At 51.2% G+C, this 20,650-nt stretch overlaps 7 protein-coding genes across 7 annotated transcripts; 3 read left to right on the top strand and 4 right to left on the bottom strand.

Moving 5' to 3' along the window:
- Positions 1-791: 791 nt before the first annotated feature.
- On the bottom strand, positions 792-3,666 carry PHATRDRAFT_37908 (transmembrane chitin synthase; the record flags this gene model as incomplete). Its single annotated transcript, XM_002181859.1, has 2 exons — positions 792-2,264; positions 2,338-3,666. The coding sequence occupies 2 exons, from the start codon at positions 3,664-3,666 to the stop codon at positions 792-794; spliced, it is 2,802 nt and encodes a 933-aa protein (XP_002181895.1).
- A 931-nt stretch (positions 3,667-4,597) lies between these two features.
- On the bottom strand, positions 4,598-8,549 carry PHATRDRAFT_47641 (predicted protein; the record flags this gene model as incomplete). The annotated part of the gene is made up of 6 exons (XM_002181858.1): positions 4,598-4,615; positions 4,657-4,727; positions 5,099-5,622; positions 5,703-6,346; positions 6,533-6,646; positions 7,224-8,549. The coding sequence occupies 6 exons, from the start codon at positions 8,547-8,549 to the stop codon at positions 4,598-4,600; spliced, it is 2,697 nt and encodes an 898-aa protein (XP_002181894.1).
- A 554-nt stretch (positions 8,550-9,103) lies between these two features.
- Positions 9,104-10,423, top strand: PHATRDRAFT_21794 (predicted protein; the record flags this gene model as incomplete). The annotated part of the gene is made up of 2 exons (XM_002182020.1): positions 9,104-9,177; positions 9,367-10,423. 2 exons carry the CDS (start codon positions 9,104-9,106, stop codon positions 10,331-10,333), a joined length of 1,041 nt encoding a protein of 346 aa, XP_002182056.1. The 3' UTR covers positions 10,334-10,423.
- Positions 10,424-10,771: 348 nt separating this feature from the next.
- Positions 10,772-12,365, bottom strand: CSN1 (COP9 SigNalosome subunit 1; the record flags this gene model as incomplete). The annotated part of the gene is made up of 1 exon (XM_002181857.1): positions 10,772-12,365. Exon 1 carries the CDS (start codon positions 12,344-12,346, stop codon positions 10,772-10,774), a length of 1,575 nt encoding a protein of 524 aa, XP_002181893.1. The 5' UTR covers positions 12,347-12,365.
- A 560-nt stretch (positions 12,366-12,925) lies between these two features.
- On the top strand, positions 12,926-14,013 carry PHATRDRAFT_21791 (predicted protein; the record flags this gene model as incomplete). The annotated part of the gene is made up of 2 exons (XM_002182019.1): positions 12,926-13,457; positions 13,626-14,013. Coding segments are annotated over exons 1-2 (624 nt in total), but the record flags the coding sequence as incomplete, so codon positions are not given.
- A 1,268-nt stretch (positions 14,014-15,281) lies between these two features.
- PHATRDRAFT_37903 (predicted protein) lies at positions 15,282-16,163 on the bottom strand (the record flags this gene model as incomplete). Its single annotated transcript, XM_002181856.1, has 1 exon — positions 15,282-16,163. The coding sequence occupies one exon, from the start codon at positions 16,161-16,163 to the stop codon at positions 15,282-15,284; it is 882 nt and encodes a 293-aa protein (XP_002181892.1).
- A 482-nt stretch (positions 16,164-16,645) lies between these two features.
- Positions 16,646-19,634, top strand: PHATRDRAFT_37902 (predicted protein; the record flags this gene model as incomplete). Its single annotated transcript, XM_002182018.1, has 3 exons — positions 16,646-17,433; positions 17,770-19,459; positions 19,587-19,634. The coding sequence occupies 3 exons, from the start codon at positions 16,646-16,648 to the stop codon at positions 19,632-19,634; spliced, it is 2,526 nt and encodes an 841-aa protein (XP_002182054.1).
- Between the last annotated feature and the right edge of the window lie 1,016 nt (positions 19,635-20,650).

The raw sequence follows: 20,650 nt of genomic DNA, 5'->3' as shown, positions 1-20,650 counted from the left end.
AGCGGGGAAAATTTGAATTGATTGCGAAACGTAAAAATCAGGGCTCGTCATCTTGGTTGGGTAGCGGAAAGACTGTGACCGTCGGTGCCATTGGCGCAAATGGGACCATTGCTACAGCACTTTCCAAATCGTCTCTTTCGTCATTTGATCCTTCTGCGCCAATGGATTTGTTTGGGAATTCCAACGGTAAAGGAAGAACACAGGTGAACAATGTTGCTTCAGTCATTGAAGAGACTCACGCAAATGACGGAAATTCAGAAAAAGTTGATATTCCCGTCCAAATCGATAAGGTGGAAGCAGCGGAGGAGGCCATGGAAATTTATTTGAATCAAGACGACGGTGAGAGTGCATGGCTAGCTTCAGTGCTGCAGATTATCGAAGAAGATGATGCTGAGAGAGAATTGACGCATGAATGATTGGGTGACCCAATCAGTGATTCAAAGTATCATCTGCACTTTGTAAAAAACCCTCTAGCATTCATCGTGGAGACGATGGGGTTTAAGCAATCGCTGGGCTTTGGAAGGGGCTTATAAGCGTCGTCCAATTCGAACGACAATGGTATATAGATTTCTTGCGGGTGGCTTCGGAATGGGGACTGTTTGGAAACGGAGGAGTGATTTGCACGGTCTACTTCAGTAGATGTGATATAACATCAACAAACTATGTCTAATAGTTATTACTAACAGAAATTCTATCGTGGACAATATCACACCAAAACCTACCGAGCCTGCTGGTCCCATGTAGGTATGCTCCATTATCCATAATTTCAAACTGACGGCTCTTTACGAACGTCAAAAGTCAATTCTCCATCGACCGGGCCCAATCGGTGTCGGTGACTCGCTCGCAATTGATCCGTCTCCACTTTCGTCATCGTGGCTGCTAATTTCAGAAGCGGGTGCACTCTTGTTCACTTCGTTATCTTGCTTTTTCAGATAGACAGGAGCCTCTCCACACACCCAACGAGGAATACGCGTAAAGCAAAGCCTCACCAGCATGTCCAAGAGGTTGCCCAAGTGAAGCATCATGTTAAGCACGAGAAGGGAGAATAAAACAATGGTCAAGAATCCGTCAACAAAGTTACCCACTCCAATAATCGACCCCGTGAGCAACGTGTTGATGATAACCAAAGAAATACTGACAACACGCCCAAGGTACGCCCTGTAAATGGCAACATCGCTGCTTTTGCAAGATTGGCCGCTACAATCCCGATTTCCCCAAGATAGATCTGAAATGCGTGCACTGGCGTAACAAGGAAGCCAGACGTAAAACCAAACAGAGCTGATCAGAAAGATAGGAAACAGCATCAACATGTTCCAGACGGCCCGTAGGTTTGGACGTTCACTGTTGATCAAACCATCCATAAGTGCCACCAAATATGGCAGCGCCATCAGTAGACAAAGCGCTTGAAAATATCCTGGTGTACCTTGCCAGCCAACAATCATGAACACACCCACGCCAACATACACAAAAACAGCAATTGTAATTGCATTGACAACAAAGGCAAGAAAGAATATGCGGGGGCGATATGCGCTGGAGCTATCGCTCCTCCAGTGCACTTCTCCATTATCATCTGTCACCGGGATGGCACGGGGTGTGTGGGAGAAAATGAAGACGGCAAAAAGAGAAAGGTAGAAGAAAGCAGCAGCTGCCCCGATACCCACGAGGCTAGGCTCAACAGTTCCTCCGTCCAAAATATCTCGAACCTTTTCGGCGTCGTTTGCATACACCGAAGGGAAAATGGTGCACATATACATCAGTCCGCACGCCAGAGTGGCCGGAACGCATGTGCGAACCAATGCTCCCTGCGCAAACTCAATGAAGAGAATTAAGCTTGCTCCCAGCTTGGTAAAAATGGAGTGGTCGGCCTTTCGAATCCAAGAATCCAAAAGCACCCAGTAAACAGCCGTGTATGCTCCATTAATCCACCTGCGTCGCTGAGTCACAAGCTGACGTAAAGGTTTTTCTGCTTCAAAGTAGAAGACTGCGTCGTGTTCGAAACCAGTTTTCGGCCGAACAAGCCCTGCATCTTTACAGCTGTCTTTGGAACGAAATGTCAAAAGTACGGGAGGGAATCGATCTTCTGCTAGTTGGACATTCCCAAGAACAATACCTCCACGACCCCCCTTTATAGTCTCCGTGGTCAGTGAGAAGTACTCGTCTAGTACTCCTTGAAGGTGTTTTGTACGGAAGAAAGAACACGGACCTGGAAGGACTGGAATGAAACCAATCGAGTCCAACAATGATTTTGTTGTGGACTGGCTCACCTAAAGACAATGAGAAAGACTGCTGGTTAGAATTGGCTCAAGGATGTTTTCATCGTAACGATCAGACGCATACCTCAAAATCGTAACTCTGTAGCAAGCGCAGGAAACATCCTACAGGGTCAGTCAAAATCTCAAACCTGCCATCACCTTGCATCTTAGCGGACATTACTCGCTGGTAACCGGTCAAGCCGGACATGTTGGGGTCGATATCGAAACGTTTCAACATCAGTTGTAGACAATTTGTATCAAACGTGATGCCGCAATCTGTGGCAAATGCAAACTCACAGAGAGAGGCTGGAGCATGTGAGCGAAGCCACCACTCCTGAGAATTGACCTTGCGGAGGTTCTTTCTCTTGATCAAGAGCGCTAGGTTCGCACCAAACATGTTCTTGTCCTCGAATATAGGCTCTACTACGACAGTGTTTGGTGTTTGAAGACGTTCAAAAGGATTGTTCTCGTGCCCAACTATGAAGCTGATTCCAAACAGCTCCGATAGATATGCCGCCATAGAGTCAGACAATTGTACCACACCATCCATTGCAACAAGAATCTCCATCGTCACATCGGCCGGAAGGTTCTGCTTTGCAAGTGACGTCAACGATCGCTTCAGGGCAGACGCATCCTCATTGTAGCAAGGTATGCACACCGATATCACACGTTTTGAGCTGGCAACACCAGATAGTCCAAAGCCTGAGATAGACTCTCTATCAACGACTCGGTCCATAGCTTCCAGCGATGTAAAGTACACTTTGTTCGATAAGGGAGACATTTCTTTATAGCCGTGGGCCAACCAGCGCATATCACCACGTTCGATGCGCAAAACGGGGACTCTCGATGAAGACATCTTCATCCTACTAGCGCTAGTGGAGATTTCATCATCAACGATGTCAATGGCATTCACTTCCATACAATTGTTCCTCCCGTTGTTTTCAAACGTTGCTTCAACATCGTATTCCTTCACTGCGACTTGCTTTTGGACGGAGTGGCCATCATGACCGAACGGTACTTCTTCCAAATCCTGCACCCAAGGCTCCTCGGAGGATTCGGAAATACTTCCAGTGTCTGAAAAGAGTGGAAAATTCAAGGCGTTTGTGGTCGCGCCGTCCTTGACCAACGACATCGACAATTTATCAGTAGAAGCGGAAGATAAAACATTTTCAGCGTGTGTTTCTCTTTGTCCTCCTATTGAACATCGAGCCAAGGCGCCCAAGACGTCCGCTTGACTTTTGACTGATTCGGTGGAAATCTCATTTTTTGTTAAACGATTTTGTTTTAGAAAGGTCGACATTGCAACTGGCTCTGCTGTATCGTCACTGCCTATACCTGATCGCACCGTCCGATCAGCTGCATCCATATGCTCAGCCGGTACAGAGGTATTTTCTGTTTTTTTCTCTTTAGCCATTGTTTTTCGTTCCGCCTTTTCACTGCATTACACTTTTTTTTATGAGTACGAGAGTTGGACTATCCATACCTTTATTTGCAGTCCATTGATGTAACCAGTGGTACGTGGAAATTGAAATGGACAGACATCTGTCACAATATACTGAACATAGTCGAGCACTTTGATATGGATGAGAGCTGCGAGTCAGTCGAAAGTCATCCATTTAGCGGCAATGGAAGTCAGAAAAGGTGCAAAATTTGACTGATTATACAAATTGCTGCAAATATTTTTTTTTGCTACCGTTCCCGAATAGCATACTAAAAAGCGTGGATCCACAATGGGAACCGTTCCTTATTTATAACATCGTCTTCCCTTCGGTTGCGATATAGAAGCAAAAGCGAGGCCGCTATTGGAACACATAATGGTGACTACAAGGGGGCAACACAGGAACTCAGCAGGCGCGCAATGCAGAGCATATCGGAACGCCAAACATAGTAAACAGGTACGGTACGACGAATGCCATCGCGCCTTCTATTAATAACTTTCTGTTGAACGGCTGACCGTGAGCTGGCAGCTGGATGGTTTTGGAATCGCTGTAACGATACACTTTACGTCAAAAGCTTTTAAAGGGCAGGGTAAGATCCTTTGTTTCTCTCACATCGAAATGGTAAGATCCTTTGTTTCATCCACAGTCACATCGAAATAAACATCTATAGAGCATAAGTCTTGTTAGTAAAATAGCTGCGAGGTAAACTTTCAACGGAATCTATAGCGAATTTTGGTGGGAGAACATTGACGTCGTACATTCTCTCTGTCAATAAATTATCAGGAGGTCGTGGCGAATGAGAGCGAAAGGCTGAGATTAATTGTAAATTTTCCGGTTTGATCATAATTACATATTGCTTCATGTGAATATAACGAAAAGACATTTACTTTAACAAGACTTATTCTTTTAGGGACAAGAAGTTGTCTGCAAGCAAGTCAGTCACTGGAGAATATTGCATTACTTACATTAACGACAAGGATCGTTTTGTTACTGCTGGAATTCCCAAATAGTTGTTTATATTTAAATTCGATATCGCCTAAAACAGTTCCGAAAATACAAAAATATGATTTTCGCAGTCAGTTAGAAATTGTGCGTTCAGGACGGCAACATTGTGATATCTCATTGCTTGTCTCAACGCTCTACATCCCAACATAATCTCGCAGCATGAGTATCCGAATCAGTTGTGTACTAACTGCGTTGATATGGTTTGCCCAGGTACAGTTCGTATGCTCTCATGGTCAACATGAGTCAATCAATGGAAATCTCTCGCCAAAGAATTCGACAGTGGGGAGGGAAAGCAAGTTGACACATGAGATTAGAGGACAGCTAGCCAACCATGATCGAAGTGAGAAGAACACGCGAGCTAGAATGGGCAACAAGAACAACAACAAGATGATGAAGACCAACAACCGAGATACCGCCAGTCGCCAGACGCCGAAAGGCGCGAGCTCGCCAACAAATTGCGTCCCGAAGAAAGCACCAACAAGGATCGAACTGAGAAGAATACGCGAGCTAGAATGGGCAACAACAACAACAACAACATGATGAAGACCAACAACCGAGACACCGCCAGGTCGCCAGACGCCGAAAGGCGCGAGCTCGCTAACAATTGCGCCCAGAAAGCACCAACAAGGATTGAACTGAGAAGAATACGCGAGCTAGAATGGGCAACAACAACAACAAGATGATGAAGACCAACAACCGAGATACCGCCAAGTCGCCAGACGCCGAAAGGTGCGAGTTCGCTAACAAATAACGCCCAGAAAGCACCAACAAGGATCGAACTGAGAAGAATACGCGAGCTAGAATGGGCAACAACAACAACAACAACAACAACAAGATGCGGATGAAGACCAACAACCGAGACACCACCAGGTCGCCAGACGCCGAAAGGCGCGAGTTCGCTAACAAAAAACGTCCCGGAAAAAGCACTAACGAGGATCGAAGTGAGAAGAACACGCGAGCTAGAATGGGCAACAACAACGGCACCAAGATGCGGATGGAGACCAACAACCGAGATACCGCCAAGTCTCCAGACGCCGAAAGGCGCGAGCTCGCTAACAATTGCGCCCAGAAAGCACCAACAAGGATTGAACTGAGAAGAATACGCGAGCTAGAATGGGCAACAACAACAACAAGATGATGAAGACCAACAACCGAGATACCGCCAAGTCGCCAGACGCCGAAAGGTGCGAGTTCGCTAACAAATAACGCCCAGAAAGCACCAACAAGGATCGAACTGAGAAGAATACGCGAGCTAGAATGGGCAACAACAACAACAACAACAACAACAACAAGATGCGGATGAAGACCAACAACCGAGACACCACCAGGTCGCCAGACGCCGAAAGGCGCGAGTTCGCTAACAAAAAACGTCCCGGAAAAAGCACTAACGAGGATCGAAGTGAGAAGAACACGCGAGCTAGAATGGGCAACAACAACGGCACCAAGATGCGGATGGAGACCAACAACCGAGATACCGCCAAGTCTCCAGACGCCGAAAGGCGCGAGCTCGCTAACAAATTGCGTCCCGGAAAAAGCACCAACAAGGATCGAACTGAGAAGAGCACGCGAGCTAGAATGGGTAACAACAGCGACAACAAGATGCGGATGAATACCAACAACAAGAACAGGTTGGTTTAAACTAATTATTTCCTGATAAGCATTGTTTGTTTCATTCCTCTATTTCCATGCCCTTTGCTAATGCCAGTAGGAAAAGCGGAGGAGCTGAATTTTGAACCTGCGGGTTCACTACCGTGAATACTGCTAGCCACGAGAAGCAACTATGAGCAAATGGCGAGAGCATGTGTTCACTGTTGATCGGTAGAAAATGAGACTTACTTTTAGCCTCAAACCAGTGAAAACGACATCGGGTGCTTTGAAACTTTGAAGTAAAGAAAAACTGAATATAGAGATTACCTGAAAGGATAAACTTCCCTTACAGAAGTTCAGACCCTATGAAAATAGAGGGAAAAGGAGTTTGGCCGAACGCTATCCCAACTGATAGTTGAGCCTAATACCCTTGTTGGGATATTTTCACGCCATAGGTTTCCTTTAGGCAGTGGCTTCTCGATTGTTCTGCGTCTCGGTTTTCCGTTTTGACAATTCTATCGAAAAAATTCTAAACCTTTTGATAGAACGGCACACATCGCTACCTTGGGATACAGATGCAATGCGTGGTCAACACAATTTTCATCTGCGTATTTCAACATTTTTGCTCTGGTCAAAACAACCATCCTTGAATGCTTCCACCGTTCTGTAAGTCGATAAAGTGGCACGGGTGCAAACTATCAACGTGGTAATCTGTGACACTGGTGTGAATCGAATTGAAAAAGGCTAGTACACAAGCCTCAGCGAGAGATAAAAGGTTTGTAAATGTTTGCGCTCTGTATGAGGTACAATTGTCGTTTCAGTACGACACAGCTTCGTCTCTAGTTGAATCAATGGGTGCCACTAGTGTGTCTGGAGAAATTGGTTCTGAATTATCAATCAGAAGAAGCTGAAGACGACCTTCTTTTAAAGAGCGTTTCACATGGACGAAAACATCGGTTGGATTTGGCCAAGCGCCATCCTGTTTGCTGCAATGGTCCATTATGTACGAGATCGTGAGATAGCCCGACGTAAATGTGCAGTTGAGCAACATTTCAATAATTTGTTTGTCCAGCACAGCTTGAGCCTTGCCCAGGTCTTCCTTTATTCTTTGTCGCTTGGCCAAAATTAACAGATTGGCCAGCTTAGGATTTTTGCGAATCATATCGAATGATAGTGTCTGGGCCGGCTGCTGTTTCTGTATGACTGGTCGTCTCTGTCGCTGACGTTCTTGGACGCGCTGTCGAAATGCTGCAGAGTGCTCCGGGGCTTCCCGAACCGCGGCACCGACGTCGCGGAGGAACACATTGAAGCCGACAATAACACGTTGGAGCTTGACGTACAAACCCGTCACAGAAGTATCACTTTCCCCTATGGATTCGATCCTGGTACTCAAATGAGGCAAATGGCCAGACTGACAAATCATCCTGTTGAATCGGTACGGGATTACCTTCCAATTTTTGTCATCCTCACACCCGAGAGAAGCACTACTTATAAAACTGGTAATCGAAACCGGGCTTTTCGCACCCTTGTATCCGTGTTTGTGGTAGTGATCCAAGCCATTCAAGTGTACAGCGTAATCCCCTCCCAGCATTCCACAATTGACGCGACTACATTGTAAAGTACCGGCCAAAACAGGCACCACAATTGTGTTGGACTCGTATCGAATTTGCTCGGCATAGTCGATGTGATACGGTACCTGCGATCCTTCGTCAGCAGCCAGGGCCCAAACCGCCACGCCGTGCGCCAGATTGCTGTCGTCTGTAGTCCACAAGGACGACATCGATGTTGATGACCTGTCTTTGTTCGGGCTCGCCGGATTGGCATCTGCGTGATATCGTTCTGTAGCGAGTTCGGGATGCATCGCCGCCGTGAGAAACGTCGTAGCCGCGTGCAAGGCCAACTCGTCAATCGACAAACCGCTTTCTCGTTGTGGGCTTGCGGGTCGTTGGCTCCGAATGTCGTTCATGGTTACATACGTCCCCCAGGGCTGGCCTTCTTGAACCGTTCGCTGATATAAAGCATCAGCAAGCTCTTCACTGACAGCGTTGTCTACCACTTGAACTTGAGCTGATCGATCTCGGTGAAAACGAGGGTAAGTCACGAGGCGCGTGCCAGAATAGTTGGGATGGGACGAGGAGGAAACGGCCTTGATGGTCTCGGGAATGTGTCCGTCATCAAAGGCCGAATCCACGACGCCACCAAACTTATCCCAATCGGGTTCCTGCATCGGTTCTATCGTAGTTTGCAGAACTATACAGGCGACCATTGACAGTGAAAGTACCGTGGTCGGATTCAAACCTGGGATATCTCGCTTACTGTTACAGACTGTAAAAGCAGGTTGGCATCACTGTCGATGACTCCCCTCGCTATTGTAAAAGTAAAAATGTCTCATACATTAAGTGTAAGTCAACGAAGATATTGTTGCCAAAATACCGAATACCGGAGAGACACATAGAGAATTGAAACATTCATGAGCAAACGGGACTACAGAAAGCGTTCAGATTCTGTCGTGCTGTGTCCAAAATGTATAACCAGTCGACGTCTCCGCAAACCATTCCGCCTAACTGTGAATTGATCGACTGTGACTGCGTTTGCCAACCCACATATTTTGAAAGCCTTTGAGTGAGTGTCCTTGAACCAGTGAGATCGACTTTCCGCGCCTCGCATTACCGCTGGTTTCCAGAATTTTGCTTTGCACGTACACACTCTGGCGAGTGCTCTGGGGCGAGTAACGACTCTGGATCGCAAAAAGTGGCTGATATATCCTGCACGAGTATCTATCGAGGCGTATCCACTAGTATGGCGAATCATCCCAGCGAAATGGTACCGCCACGCAAGGAGATTTATACCTACGCGGCGCCTTGGACTGTATTTTCAATGGCTTGGAGTCGAAGGTATGTAGGCATGCATGTAGACGGAACTGTGTTTCTAGCTACCACGACTTCAATACCGTATAAGTCGGAGAATGATCAGCGAGAGATAGTTGTGTCCCGAATTTCTTCAGGATTTGATTGCCACTACCATCTTCTTGCATCACACAAGATCTAACACCTGGCATACTATATACTCTTTGGCTGTCATAGACAGGACAAAACGTCCCAATTCCGTTTGGCGATTGGTAGCTACGTAGAGCAGTATTCCAACGCGGTGCAGATTGTGAAAAAGGTCCCCCAGCACGTAGATAGTGACTTTGCCGGCGGTGGGTCCGCTTCGCTCTATCAGGCGGGGTCGTTCGACCACCCATATCCATGTACCAAAATTTTGTGGAGTCCGGATCAATCACTCGCGGCGCCAGACCTGTTGGCTACGACCGGGGACTATTTGCGGGTATGGAACATACGGGACGACGGCAGTGGACAAGGCACGGTGCAATGCAAGAAGGAGTGCTTGCTCAACAACAACAAAACGTCTGAGTACTGCGCTCCGCTTACTAGTTTCGACTGGAACGAAGCTGATCCGAACATTGTAGGGACGTCCTCCATTGATACCACCTGCACAATTTGGGATATTGAAACCCAAACGGCGCGCACCCAATTAATTGCGCATGATAGAGAAGTCTTCGATTTGGCCTTTGCCCGAGGAAAGGACGTGTTCGCCTCGGTCGGAGCGGACGGGAGTGTTCGCATGTTTGATTTACGGAGCTTGGAGCATTCTACTATTATTTATGAGTCGCCCAATTTGGATCCTTTATTACGGTTGGAATGGAACAAGCAAGATCCGAATTACCTGGCCACCTTTATGGTGGATAGTCGAAGGACGGTCATTCTTGACATCCGTGTCCCTAGCTTGCCGGTTGCAGAACTTGGCGGTCATTTAGGATGTGTAAACGCTACGGCTTGGGCGCCCCATTCTTCCTGTCATATTTGCACGGCGGGAGACGACAGTCAGGCCCTGATTTGGGATTTAAGTGCCATGTCCAAAAGGCCTGTTGAAGAACCAATTTTGGCTTACAATGCGTCCGGAGAAATCAATAACTTGCAATGGAGCGCATCACAACCCGATTGGGTGAGCATCGCGTTTCACGACAAATTACAGATTCTCCGCGTCTAGGAAAAAGCACTAGAGACTACTGGAGAGCAATAGACCGAAGTACGGCCCTGATTCGACAAGATGCCAATGAACACGCCATTGAAGTATTCGTAAGGCAAAAGACATAGCTATAGCTCCTCAATTCTCAGCCCGTGTTTTCGGTGGGTCGTCCACACTGCAAATTGCCAAGTCACTCTAAGACAGGAAAGCCTAGAAATTCTAATCCTGTCTATAACTGCTTACAAAATTTCAGTGGCAGATCTTGACACAAAAGCTACTCATATAGGGACGGGCTCATTGGACATACACAAAAGTGAACCTCCGCCTAAGGCTTCTGTTATCTTGTCACGTTGCAATGGCATGGCCGACAATTGTTTGCTACTTGGGCCTGTCAGCAAATACCAGCAGTAGTCAGCACGACATCCGTCAACGGTGCGCAGTCTTCATGCATTTCAACATCTAGTATAAATCTTCAGGATTCGCCTGATCCATATCTTCCATGGGTACGTCGTCCTCCGCCACCATGTCAGCGTAGACTTCTCCTACCTCGTCGTCCGATGACAATGTCACGTCTTCCATGGCAGGTTGGGTCCTGCGGGAATGTCCCTTACGACGCGGTTCGTTTGCCGATTCGGCATCCTTGACACTCAAATTATGTTCAACACACGCCAACCGCACTACCATGATCAAGGTGTCATCCAGAACGGTCCGGGTGGTGCGTTCCAACTGTGCTTGCGTTCGTTCTAGCCGTGATGTTTCTTCCTCTACCGTCTCTCGGACCAACACACGCTGCTGCATATCAATTCGTGTATCTCGGACTCGTCCGGATGTAATGAGCTGCACCATCTGGTCCAACAAGACCGTATCCGACGGTACCAAATCTGGTCCAAGCGTTTCCGCCATGGTGGACAGCGCCATTCTTTGGTACGGCTCCCAGTATTGAGCAATAATCTTTTCACGAATCAAGGTTTGCAGCCGTGGTAATATTGGCCCCAGGTAAACGTCGACGGCCATCTTGGGAAAGACGTCCCGCATCAGCAGCTCATAGCACTCACGGTAGGCGTATTTTCGGGTCCACAAAAGCAGTGCTTGACGTAGTGCGGGTGCCAATTCCAAGACTTCCCCGTCCTCCGCCAGTGCCGCCATGGCATTCGGGCTACTGCAGGCCAAGGCGAGCAGACCGGCGTACCCGGCCGCTTCGTCCGCAGCGAGGACCGTCGTCCAGGGCTCGGCGGTTGGTTGCGATGGCGACAAGACGACGGACGCAAAGTGTGAGGCGGCTGCGGAGAAATCTTGCGCCGCCAGACGCTCCAGTCCCAGAGCTATCGCAATGCGTATCGAGCAGTTTCCGACATTGCTTTCACGACTGTTGTTGCCAAGGGTGTGTTCCAGTTTCGTGGCGAAATCCTGCACGGCCGCATAGTTGTCCAAGGCCAACGCTGTTTCCAGTACCTTGAGACTAACCTGAGTGGTTTGTTGCCGTGAGACACAGTACTCTTTGGCCCGCAAGGCGTGGTGAAAGGCGTCCGAGATGTTCCCGACCTGCGTCTCGTAGGACGCCAGGGCCAAATAGGCCACCCGAATGGCTTCCTTGTGGAGCTGCGATTGTGCCGACGCTAGACGCGACGCCAGAGTATCGCGGGCTGCTCGTACACGCTGCGTCGCTTCCTGTACCCAGCGTGTATCGTACGGTTCTACCCGGTTGGGAGGGGGTAGGGTAGACGACGCACCGGTCGCCGTCTGGGACGTGGCCGATCCGGACGCGGGTGTCCTACGAAGCGGGGACGCGGAAGTACTGCCCGTTGCTCGTTCTGCCGACGTTGATGCGGAAGACGATTGCATATGACCAAAGACGTGTTTGTACCGAATAACGTTGTCGTTTTCTTTGAGGTAGATTGCCAGGAGTCGGTAACATCGATCCGTCCAAGCCGTGGCGTTTTCATCACCGGGCGGATGCAAAGCCATGTACAAGAGTCGGTGAATCTTGGCTTCGCCTTGGTAGCGACTGACCAGAGCTTCAACGTCCAATACCATGCTACTTTGCTAATGCTGCTTGCCTCCGGAGAATGCGGATTCTTCACGTCGTACGCTCGATGGATCGACGGAGAGGCAATGGGACCACTCTCACAGTCACAGTCAGTGCAACAACACTTGTGTAGACTTGGCTTGTGCTGTGGACGAACCCCTCACCCCTATCCCCTCGTCAAGATCCAAACGAAGGGGATCGGCAGCACAACTGCGACTTTGACAAAAAGAAAATTCCGTACGCCTATTTGTTGCGTTGTTGTTATTGGACATTCCAAGTCCAATTGACGTGAGTGCATCCAGGTTCGTAAACTTTCGGACCGTAAAACCGGCGGATTCCTGGATCACCGCACGACGGATGTAGTACAGACACAAACTCGACGTTCACAAGGAATCGTTTCCGCGTTCAACGGACGAGTCTCGAGGGTCATAGCGCAGTAGCTAACTAGCTAGCTAGAGGGATATCGTTCGGTACCAGAAAGCGAGTGGAATACGATACCGTTACTGGAGCAGTCATTGATGCAGAGTAAAAACGAGAGGGCCGCGACCGATCCCACACCAACCTCGCCCAGGAAAAAAAAAAATCCTCGGCTGCCAACCGGCAAGGTGCAAAAGTGACTTGAAAAAACAGACTTGAAAAAGCAAGGCGTCCTGTTGGTGTGTCCAAAAATCGAGGTGCTCTGTGTGGGAAACAACCATTCGTGTATCCCGGGTTTGCCTTGAGAGTACAGCGTTGTTGGAACGGATTCGTTGTTCGCTCGACAACGTGCTCCAGCGTTGACAGTTCGTACGAGCTCGTTGACTGTGAATCGTTGCGAACGTGAACGTCACCTCACGTACCCTTACGTGTCTTCTGGATCGGCGTTGCGACACACTGCTACCATGGCCGATCAAAAAATCATGAAGAAACGGCTCAAGGAGCTCATGAATCGTCCAGAAAATCAAGTTTGCTCGGATTGCCCGGAACGCCAACCCCGTTGGGCGTCACTCATTGTGCCTCCGCCGGGGGCACCCCCGGGGTCGCTCCCCATGGGGGCTTTCTGCTGTTTGGAATGTTCCGGTTCCCATCGACGATTAGGAGTACACATTTCCTTTGTCCGCTCCATCAATCTGGATTCTTGTAAGTACCCGAATATCCAAACACGTCTTGTACATACACACAGAGATTCTTTCGCCTTTCCCGAGTAGAGTATTCCGTCTCCACAGTTCATGTCTTGAAATTGTATATCTACCAAGTAAATCTGCTGTATCTGACACATGACTCTTGGTTGCGTTGCTCCAATTGCAGGGAAAGAGAAGGAAGTCATGTCGATGGAAAATGGCGGCAACGCCAAGGTCAACGCAGTCTTTGAAGCGAACTTGGCTCGATCCGGAGCCGCCAAGCCAACCAACTTGGCCGATGGCCCTACACGGGAACGTTTCATCCGGGACAAATACGAACGTCGCAAATACTACGACGCCGCGGCTTTTGGTAACCTACCGACACCGTCTCCCACGGCGAATCGCACTAGCACCAGCGCACCGTCCAGTGCAGTCGGACCGCCTTCGGAAGCCGCCCGACAACGCATGGAAGCACGTCGTTTGAAAAAGTCGCAGTCGGCTTTTACTGCCGATACACAGAGCCATGCTATTGCCAATACGGCTCCACCGAAACGGGCCACCTCCTCGGTCGGTACGTCTCGTGGTACGCGGCGACCGGTGAAGCATCCCACGGCCCCGGCCCCCTCGTCGGCCCCCATCCAAATGGATTTGCTCGATTTGCTTTCGGATCCGGCTCCGACACACGCTCCTGCTCCGAGTAGCAACAACTTCAACGCATCTTTTCACGAATCCTTCGTGGTGGATACTTCCGGAAACTCGAACACCACCGACTTGTTTGACTTTAATCCGCAGCCACCGTCGGGACGCTCCACGGAATCTTCCCGCAATCGGTCCCGTTCCCCGCCTCCCCGATCCCGATCGAAAGAAGGCAAGCCAAACAACCCCCGGACGACCAGTAGTCAAGACATTTTGTCACTGTACGGACCTTCCTCCTCCTCTTCGCAGCAACAGCCACAAACGTCCAATGTCGTGAACAACAGGCAGAGCATGAATGGTATGCAAGGCAACAATTCGTCTTTTAACAACATGAATCCACAAAGCAACTCGATGGGTATGATGGGCGGTACGAATGGTGGAGCTGCAAACCCAAATATCATGGGCGTGACGAACAACGGCAACAACAACCATATTTCCAACATGACCGCAATGATGGGTAGCATGAACTTTCAAAACGGGAACAATATGCAAAGTCAGCAGCATCAGCAAATGACTCCGCAACAAGTCATGATGTACCAGCAACAAATGATGATGCAGCAACAACAGCAGCGCATGATGATGATGCAACAACAGCAACAAAATCAGCAGCAAAATTCTCGGAACGGAATGGGCAACCCTATGATGATGGCATCTCAGCAATCGAACAGCAATGGCAACCCCATGATGGGTCACGCACAAGGCTTCGGGGCCCAGAATAGCACTGCAAATTATGGTAACTCGAATCAGGATGCCTTTGGTGGTATGGCACCCATGGGTAGCGGTCCACCTGTGTCCAGCATGAATTCTTACAATTCAAGTCAACCTAATGTCAATGCCTCTGCTCCAGAAAAGGAAGACCCATTTGCGTCTTTTGGCATGAACGCCTTTCGATCTTAAAAAGGACGCTACCTAATACTATCAACTTTTATCACCATAAACAGTACATTGATTTTATTTTGTTGTGGAGTGATTTCAACTAGATAGAGTGATTCTAACTTGTCAATGGGAAGAAGTACAAGGCCGTATTTATTATCGCAAGGTAGCCAAGTTGGTCCGAGGAAGCATGCATCGCAACAAGTTGTGGTACGGAGCAACGCCTTTCATTTCAGTCAACATAAAGATCCACCAACCGCTGCGAAAATACTTTTTAGGGTTGGATGGTGTTGATCTTGGCAATTTGGGGATGGTCGGGCGTCAAGCCCGTACTCTGGTGCGCCCAAAGTGTTTCGCCCCACCACACCAAGTCCTTCAAGAAGACATACCCATTTTCTAGCAAGAGCGATTTGAGCTGCTTGTTTGGACGTTCGACAGTCATGATGCGAATTTGGTACCGATCGAAAGGAAAATGTTGCAGAATCATGTACTCGGCTCCTTCCACGTCTAAACTAAGGTAGTCAATGACGGACGGAACATTGAACTGTTCCAGAACTTTGGCAAATGAAGCTGGATAGCGGTATTCGATCGGTGCGTCAGGTTCCTTTTTGCGATTGGCCATTTTGTCGTCCATGACGGTGACCATACCTCCATACACGCCACGGAATTTGACGGGGACTTTGTCGGGTAGGCTGCCTGGTGGTGTGTCACCACCCACCAACGCTCCAATGACGGTACAGTTTCGGTGCGAAAGCCCGTACCAGTAGTTCGGATTCGGTTCAATGCAGAGTCCGTGCCAACCGTGCCGTTCCAAGGCCAACGTATTGGACAATTCCTTGGCATCGTTGGCGGCCAAATCAATGAAATAACCGTCGTTGCCGATTAGATCCATGACAATCTCGTCCTGGTGGACTTGAGCAAACCAAGCCTCGGGCGACGGGTCCGCCTGCAGTCCCACCGCGTCGCCGTAATATACATGAATGGGATGCCAGCCGACGTTAGCCTGCGTTGGTGCGATTCCCCGAATTCCTACTTCGGAAAAACTGTGTGTGTAGTCATTCAGGAACAGCATGCTGTAGGTCAAGGCTGAACCTAAACAAAGGCCGAAGACAATAGACGGGAGAATGAGAGAGAAAGACGGCCGCGCGGACGACATGTTGCCGGTGCTTCGTGTGCCTAAACGGTGGTGGCGCATGGCAACCATAGCGAGGGACGAGCGAGATTCTCTCTCACTCCTTTCGCCACGGCGAAGACGCCTGTGCCGGACTTGGAGTGCAACAAAGTGGCTAGGATACAATCACCACAGGCACTATGTCAAATGGTGAAACAAAGGCAAGCCCTCGAGCAACCGCGCAAAATGTTGATCCAACTCCTAGTAAGGACAACGTCTCACCAGAAGTTCAATCGCCTACTGCTAAACGCCAAGTCGCTTCCGTCCCACACACAACGAATCACAGCCCCACAGTCCCTACGAATATCCAAGAGTACAATGTAGACTCATAATCTTCGTAGTTCATCGTTTTCCTGACTTCGATCTTCATCGTCGTTTTGTGTTCTTCAATAGAACTACGAAGCAACCCCCCCGTCTTTCTGATCCCAGCCCTGCCCTACCGCTCCCCTTTCCTGCCTTCTGCCATCATGTCCCCGACCGCCGACTTCACCATTTCCGACTTTCCTCACAAAGTCCTCGCTCCCATCGCCACCGACACCACCGCTCCCTCGTATTCGTCGCTTCTCCTAGCCCAACGCCAGCTCTCCGCCAACGCGTCCGCCATTCCCAGCCTTAACGGCGGCGGGGCCCATGGTCACATGGCCCTCACGCTCTCTGCCGAAGCGTACGCCGAACTCTCCGACATCCCTTTTGTCATCCCCGTTGCTCCCCCTGCCGACCCTGAACCCGGCACCACGCAACCTCAAATCACGGAGAACAACCGACTCCACAAACGCGCTGTGGCCATCCACAGCCTCTACGTGGCGGTCAACAACGCCCTTCGTCGCCAGATCCTCGATGCCGTTCCTCGCGTCTACGTTCGCGACCTAGAACACCCCCAGTTTGCCTACAGCCACGTTTCCTGTCGCGACCTCCTCGACCATCTCTGGCGCAACTTTGGTACCATCTCCGCTTCGGACCTCAAAACCAATATTCAGTCCATGTACACCCCGTGGAACCCTGCTGACCCCATCGAGACCATTTTCCATCGCTTAACTGACGCCATCGCCTACTCCACGGCGGGACATGACCCCATCACCGAAGCTGCCGCCGTTCGCGCCGGCTACGACGTGCTCGAGCACTCTGGCCTGTTTCCCCGTGCCTGTGAAACCTGGCGTACCGCCTCGCCGGATACCCACACGCTTGCCAATCTGCGCACCCTATTCAAGGTCGCCGATACCGACCGCAAGCGTACGGTTACCACCGGCTCCCTTGGGTACGCCAACGTCCTTGCCGCCGCGCCATCGGTTCTCCCTTTGGTCTCGCCCGACTCGCTCAGCCTTCCTTTTTCTGCCCTCTCGGTGTCACATTCCTCTTCTGCCCTCTCTGAGCGAACTTATTGCTGGACCCATGGATCCAGCAATAACCGTCGGCACACTAGTGCCACTTGCAAAAACAAGGCCCCTGGCCACCGCGACGACGCGACGGCCACCAACACCCTTGGCGGCTCCACCAAGGTTTGGACTGCCCCCAAGCCTCCTGAATAGGAAAGAGGGACGGCTACGCCGACGATTAACACTAGTAATACCGATTATCTAAATCATATTACTAGTCTTAACTCGTCTGTAGTCCCCTCCCCGCCTAGTACCCACACCTCGGCCATTGCCGACACCGGCTGCACCGGCCACTACATTACCATCAACTGCCCTCACACGCACCGGCACCCAGCCAACCCCAGCCTCTCCGTCCGTGTCCCGAACGGCTCTGTCCTCCGCTCCAGCCACGTTGCCACCCTGGACCTCCCTGGTTTCTCCCCTGCCGCCTGCCAAGCCCACATTTTTCCTGGGCTCGCTTCCCATCCGCTCCTCTCCATCGGTCAACTGTGCGACGACGGCTGTACGGCAACCTTCTCGGCCACTCGCCTTGACATCCATCGCGACGCCACCCTGCTGCTCTCTGGTGCCCGCTCCCCCCACACTGGCCTCTGGCACCTTGATCTTACCCCTCCCAAGTCCCCTGCTACAGCCCATGCTCTCGTTCCAACCACCCCCCTCGCCGACCGCATCGCTTTTGTTCACGCCTCGCTCTTCTCCCCGGCTCTCTCTACCTGGTGCCAGGCCCTCGACTCCGGCCATCTCGCGACCTTTCCAGACCTTTCCTCCCGCCAGGTCCGCAAGTACCCACCCCGCTCCCCCGCGATGATCAAAGGTCACCTCGACCAACAACGCGCAAACCTGCGCTCCACCAAGCTTTCCCCTGCCTGTTCCCCTCTCTCGACGGAACCCCCTGCCATCGCTGTGCCCGACCTCGATCCTCCTGACGCCCACCCTATCGCACGCACACACCATGTTTTTGTTGCCCACCAACGGGTCACCGGTCAAATCTACACGGACCAACCGGGCCGTTTCCTCACGCCCTCAAGTGCCGGACACAACGACATGCTTGTGCTCTACGATTTTGATAGCAATGCCATCCATGTCGAGCTCATGAAGAACAAGTCCGGCCCCGAGATTCTTGCCGCCTACAAACGCGCACACTCTCTCTTTACCCAACGCGGCCTCCGTCCCCAGCTCCAACGCCTCGACAACGAAGCCTCTACAGCCCTCCAATCCTTCATGACCTCGGAACACGTCGACTTTCAGCTGGCACCTCCCCATCTGCACCGTCGTAATGCCGCCGAACGAGCCATCCGTACCTTCAAAAACCACTTTATTGCTGGCCTCTGTACCACTAACCCAGATTTTCCCCTCCATCTTTGGGACCGCCTCCTCCCCCAGGCCCTTATCACCCTAAATCTTCTTCGTCGCTCCCGCATCAATCCCAAGCTGTCCGCCCACGCCCAGCTTCATGGTGCTTTCGATTACAACCGCACCCCGCTTGCTCCTCCCGGGACTCGCGTCCTAGTCCACGTCAAGCCGTCCGTCCGCGAAACTTGGGCCCCCCATGCTGTCGAAGGTTGGTATCTCGGCCCCGCTCTCAACCATTATCGCTGCCATCGCGTATGGATCACGGAAACACGTGCCGAACGTGTTGCTGACACCCTTTCCTGGTTCCCGACCCGCATTCCCATGCCCGCCGCTTCGTCCACCGACCGCGCCCTGGCCGCCGCCCGTGACCTGGTCCATGCCCTCCAGAATCCTTCCCCGGCGTCTCCGTTCGCCCCCCTCGATGCCACACAGCACCAGGCACTCACCGATCTTGCCACCCTCTTTGCCACTGTGGCCGCCCCCGCCGACGACGTCCCTGCACCTGCTCCCGTGCCTCCGGTCCGTCCCCCTGCCCCAGCACCTCCCCTTGCTCAGGTCCGTTTTGCCGTTCCTCTTGTCACGGCTGAACATGCCCCGGCACTTCCGAGGGTGCCCATTCCGGCCCCCGCACTTCCGAGGGTGCCCACCCTGGCCACATATCACTCTCGCACCGGCAACCCAGGCCGTCGCCGTCGCAAAGCACGCACACAACCGGCACCCCCAACCCTAGTACCGGCGCATCCACACAACACCCGCACCCGGCCCTTTCTTGTCCCGGCCTCCGCCAACGCTGTTGTCGACCCTGCCACCGGCGCCTCCTTGGAATATCGCCACCTGCGCTCCGGCCCCGACGCTCCCGAGTGGATTCGCGCCGCCGCTAACGAAATTGGCCGGCTCACCCAAGGTAACCCACCCCATAGCACCACTGGCAGCCACACCATGCACTTCATCGCGCATAACGCCATTCCTCCCGGTCGCAAGGCCACCTACTTACGCATCGTAGCCAGCATTCGCCCTCAAAAATCGGAACCCAAGCGCATCCGCTTCACCGTTGGTGGCAACTTAGTTCAGTACCCCGGAAAGGTTAGCACCCCCACTGCTGACATCACCACCGCCAAGATCCTCTTCAATAGCGTCCTCTCCACGCCCGCCGCCAAGTTTATGTGCATTGACATCAAGGATTTCTATCTTGGCACCCCCATGGCTCGGTACGAATACATGCGCATCCCGGTTCCCGATATCCCTCCCACCATCTTGGCTCATTACCGGTTAGCTCCACTCATTCACAACAACTCTGTTACCGTCGAAATTCGCAAAGGTATGTACGGCCTTCCCCAAGCCGGTATTCTCGCCCACGACCGTCTTGTTGCACACCTTGCTGCACACGGCTACGTTAAAACGAAGCATACCGCTGGCCTATTTCGACACGTCACGCGCCCTATTCAGTTTACCCTAGTTGTGGACGACTTTGGAGTGAAATACACTGGCACCGAACACGCTCAACACCTTATCGACACTCTCCAAGCGCTTTACACCATCACCATTGACTGGGACGGCACTCGTTATCTCGGACTTACACTTACTTGGGATTATGAGCGTCGAACCCTCGACATGTCCATGCCCGACTACATCGACCAAGCCCTAACCCGCTTTCAACGCTCGCCCCCTGTTACGCCTCAACATGCGCCTCACCCTTGGACCCCTCCCACTTATGGCGTTGCAACTCAACTCACACCCGTCCCTGAT

This window comes from Phaeodactylum tricornutum, chromosome 14 (genome assembly GCF_000150955.2).
Source record: "Phaeodactylum tricornutum CCAP 1055/1 chromosome 14, whole genome shotgun sequence".
Classification (NCBI taxonomy): domain Eukaryota; phylum Bacillariophyta; class Bacillariophyceae; order Surirellales; family Neidiaceae; genus Phaeodactylum; species Phaeodactylum tricornutum.
This window is presented reverse-complemented; position numbering and strand designations above follow the sequence as displayed.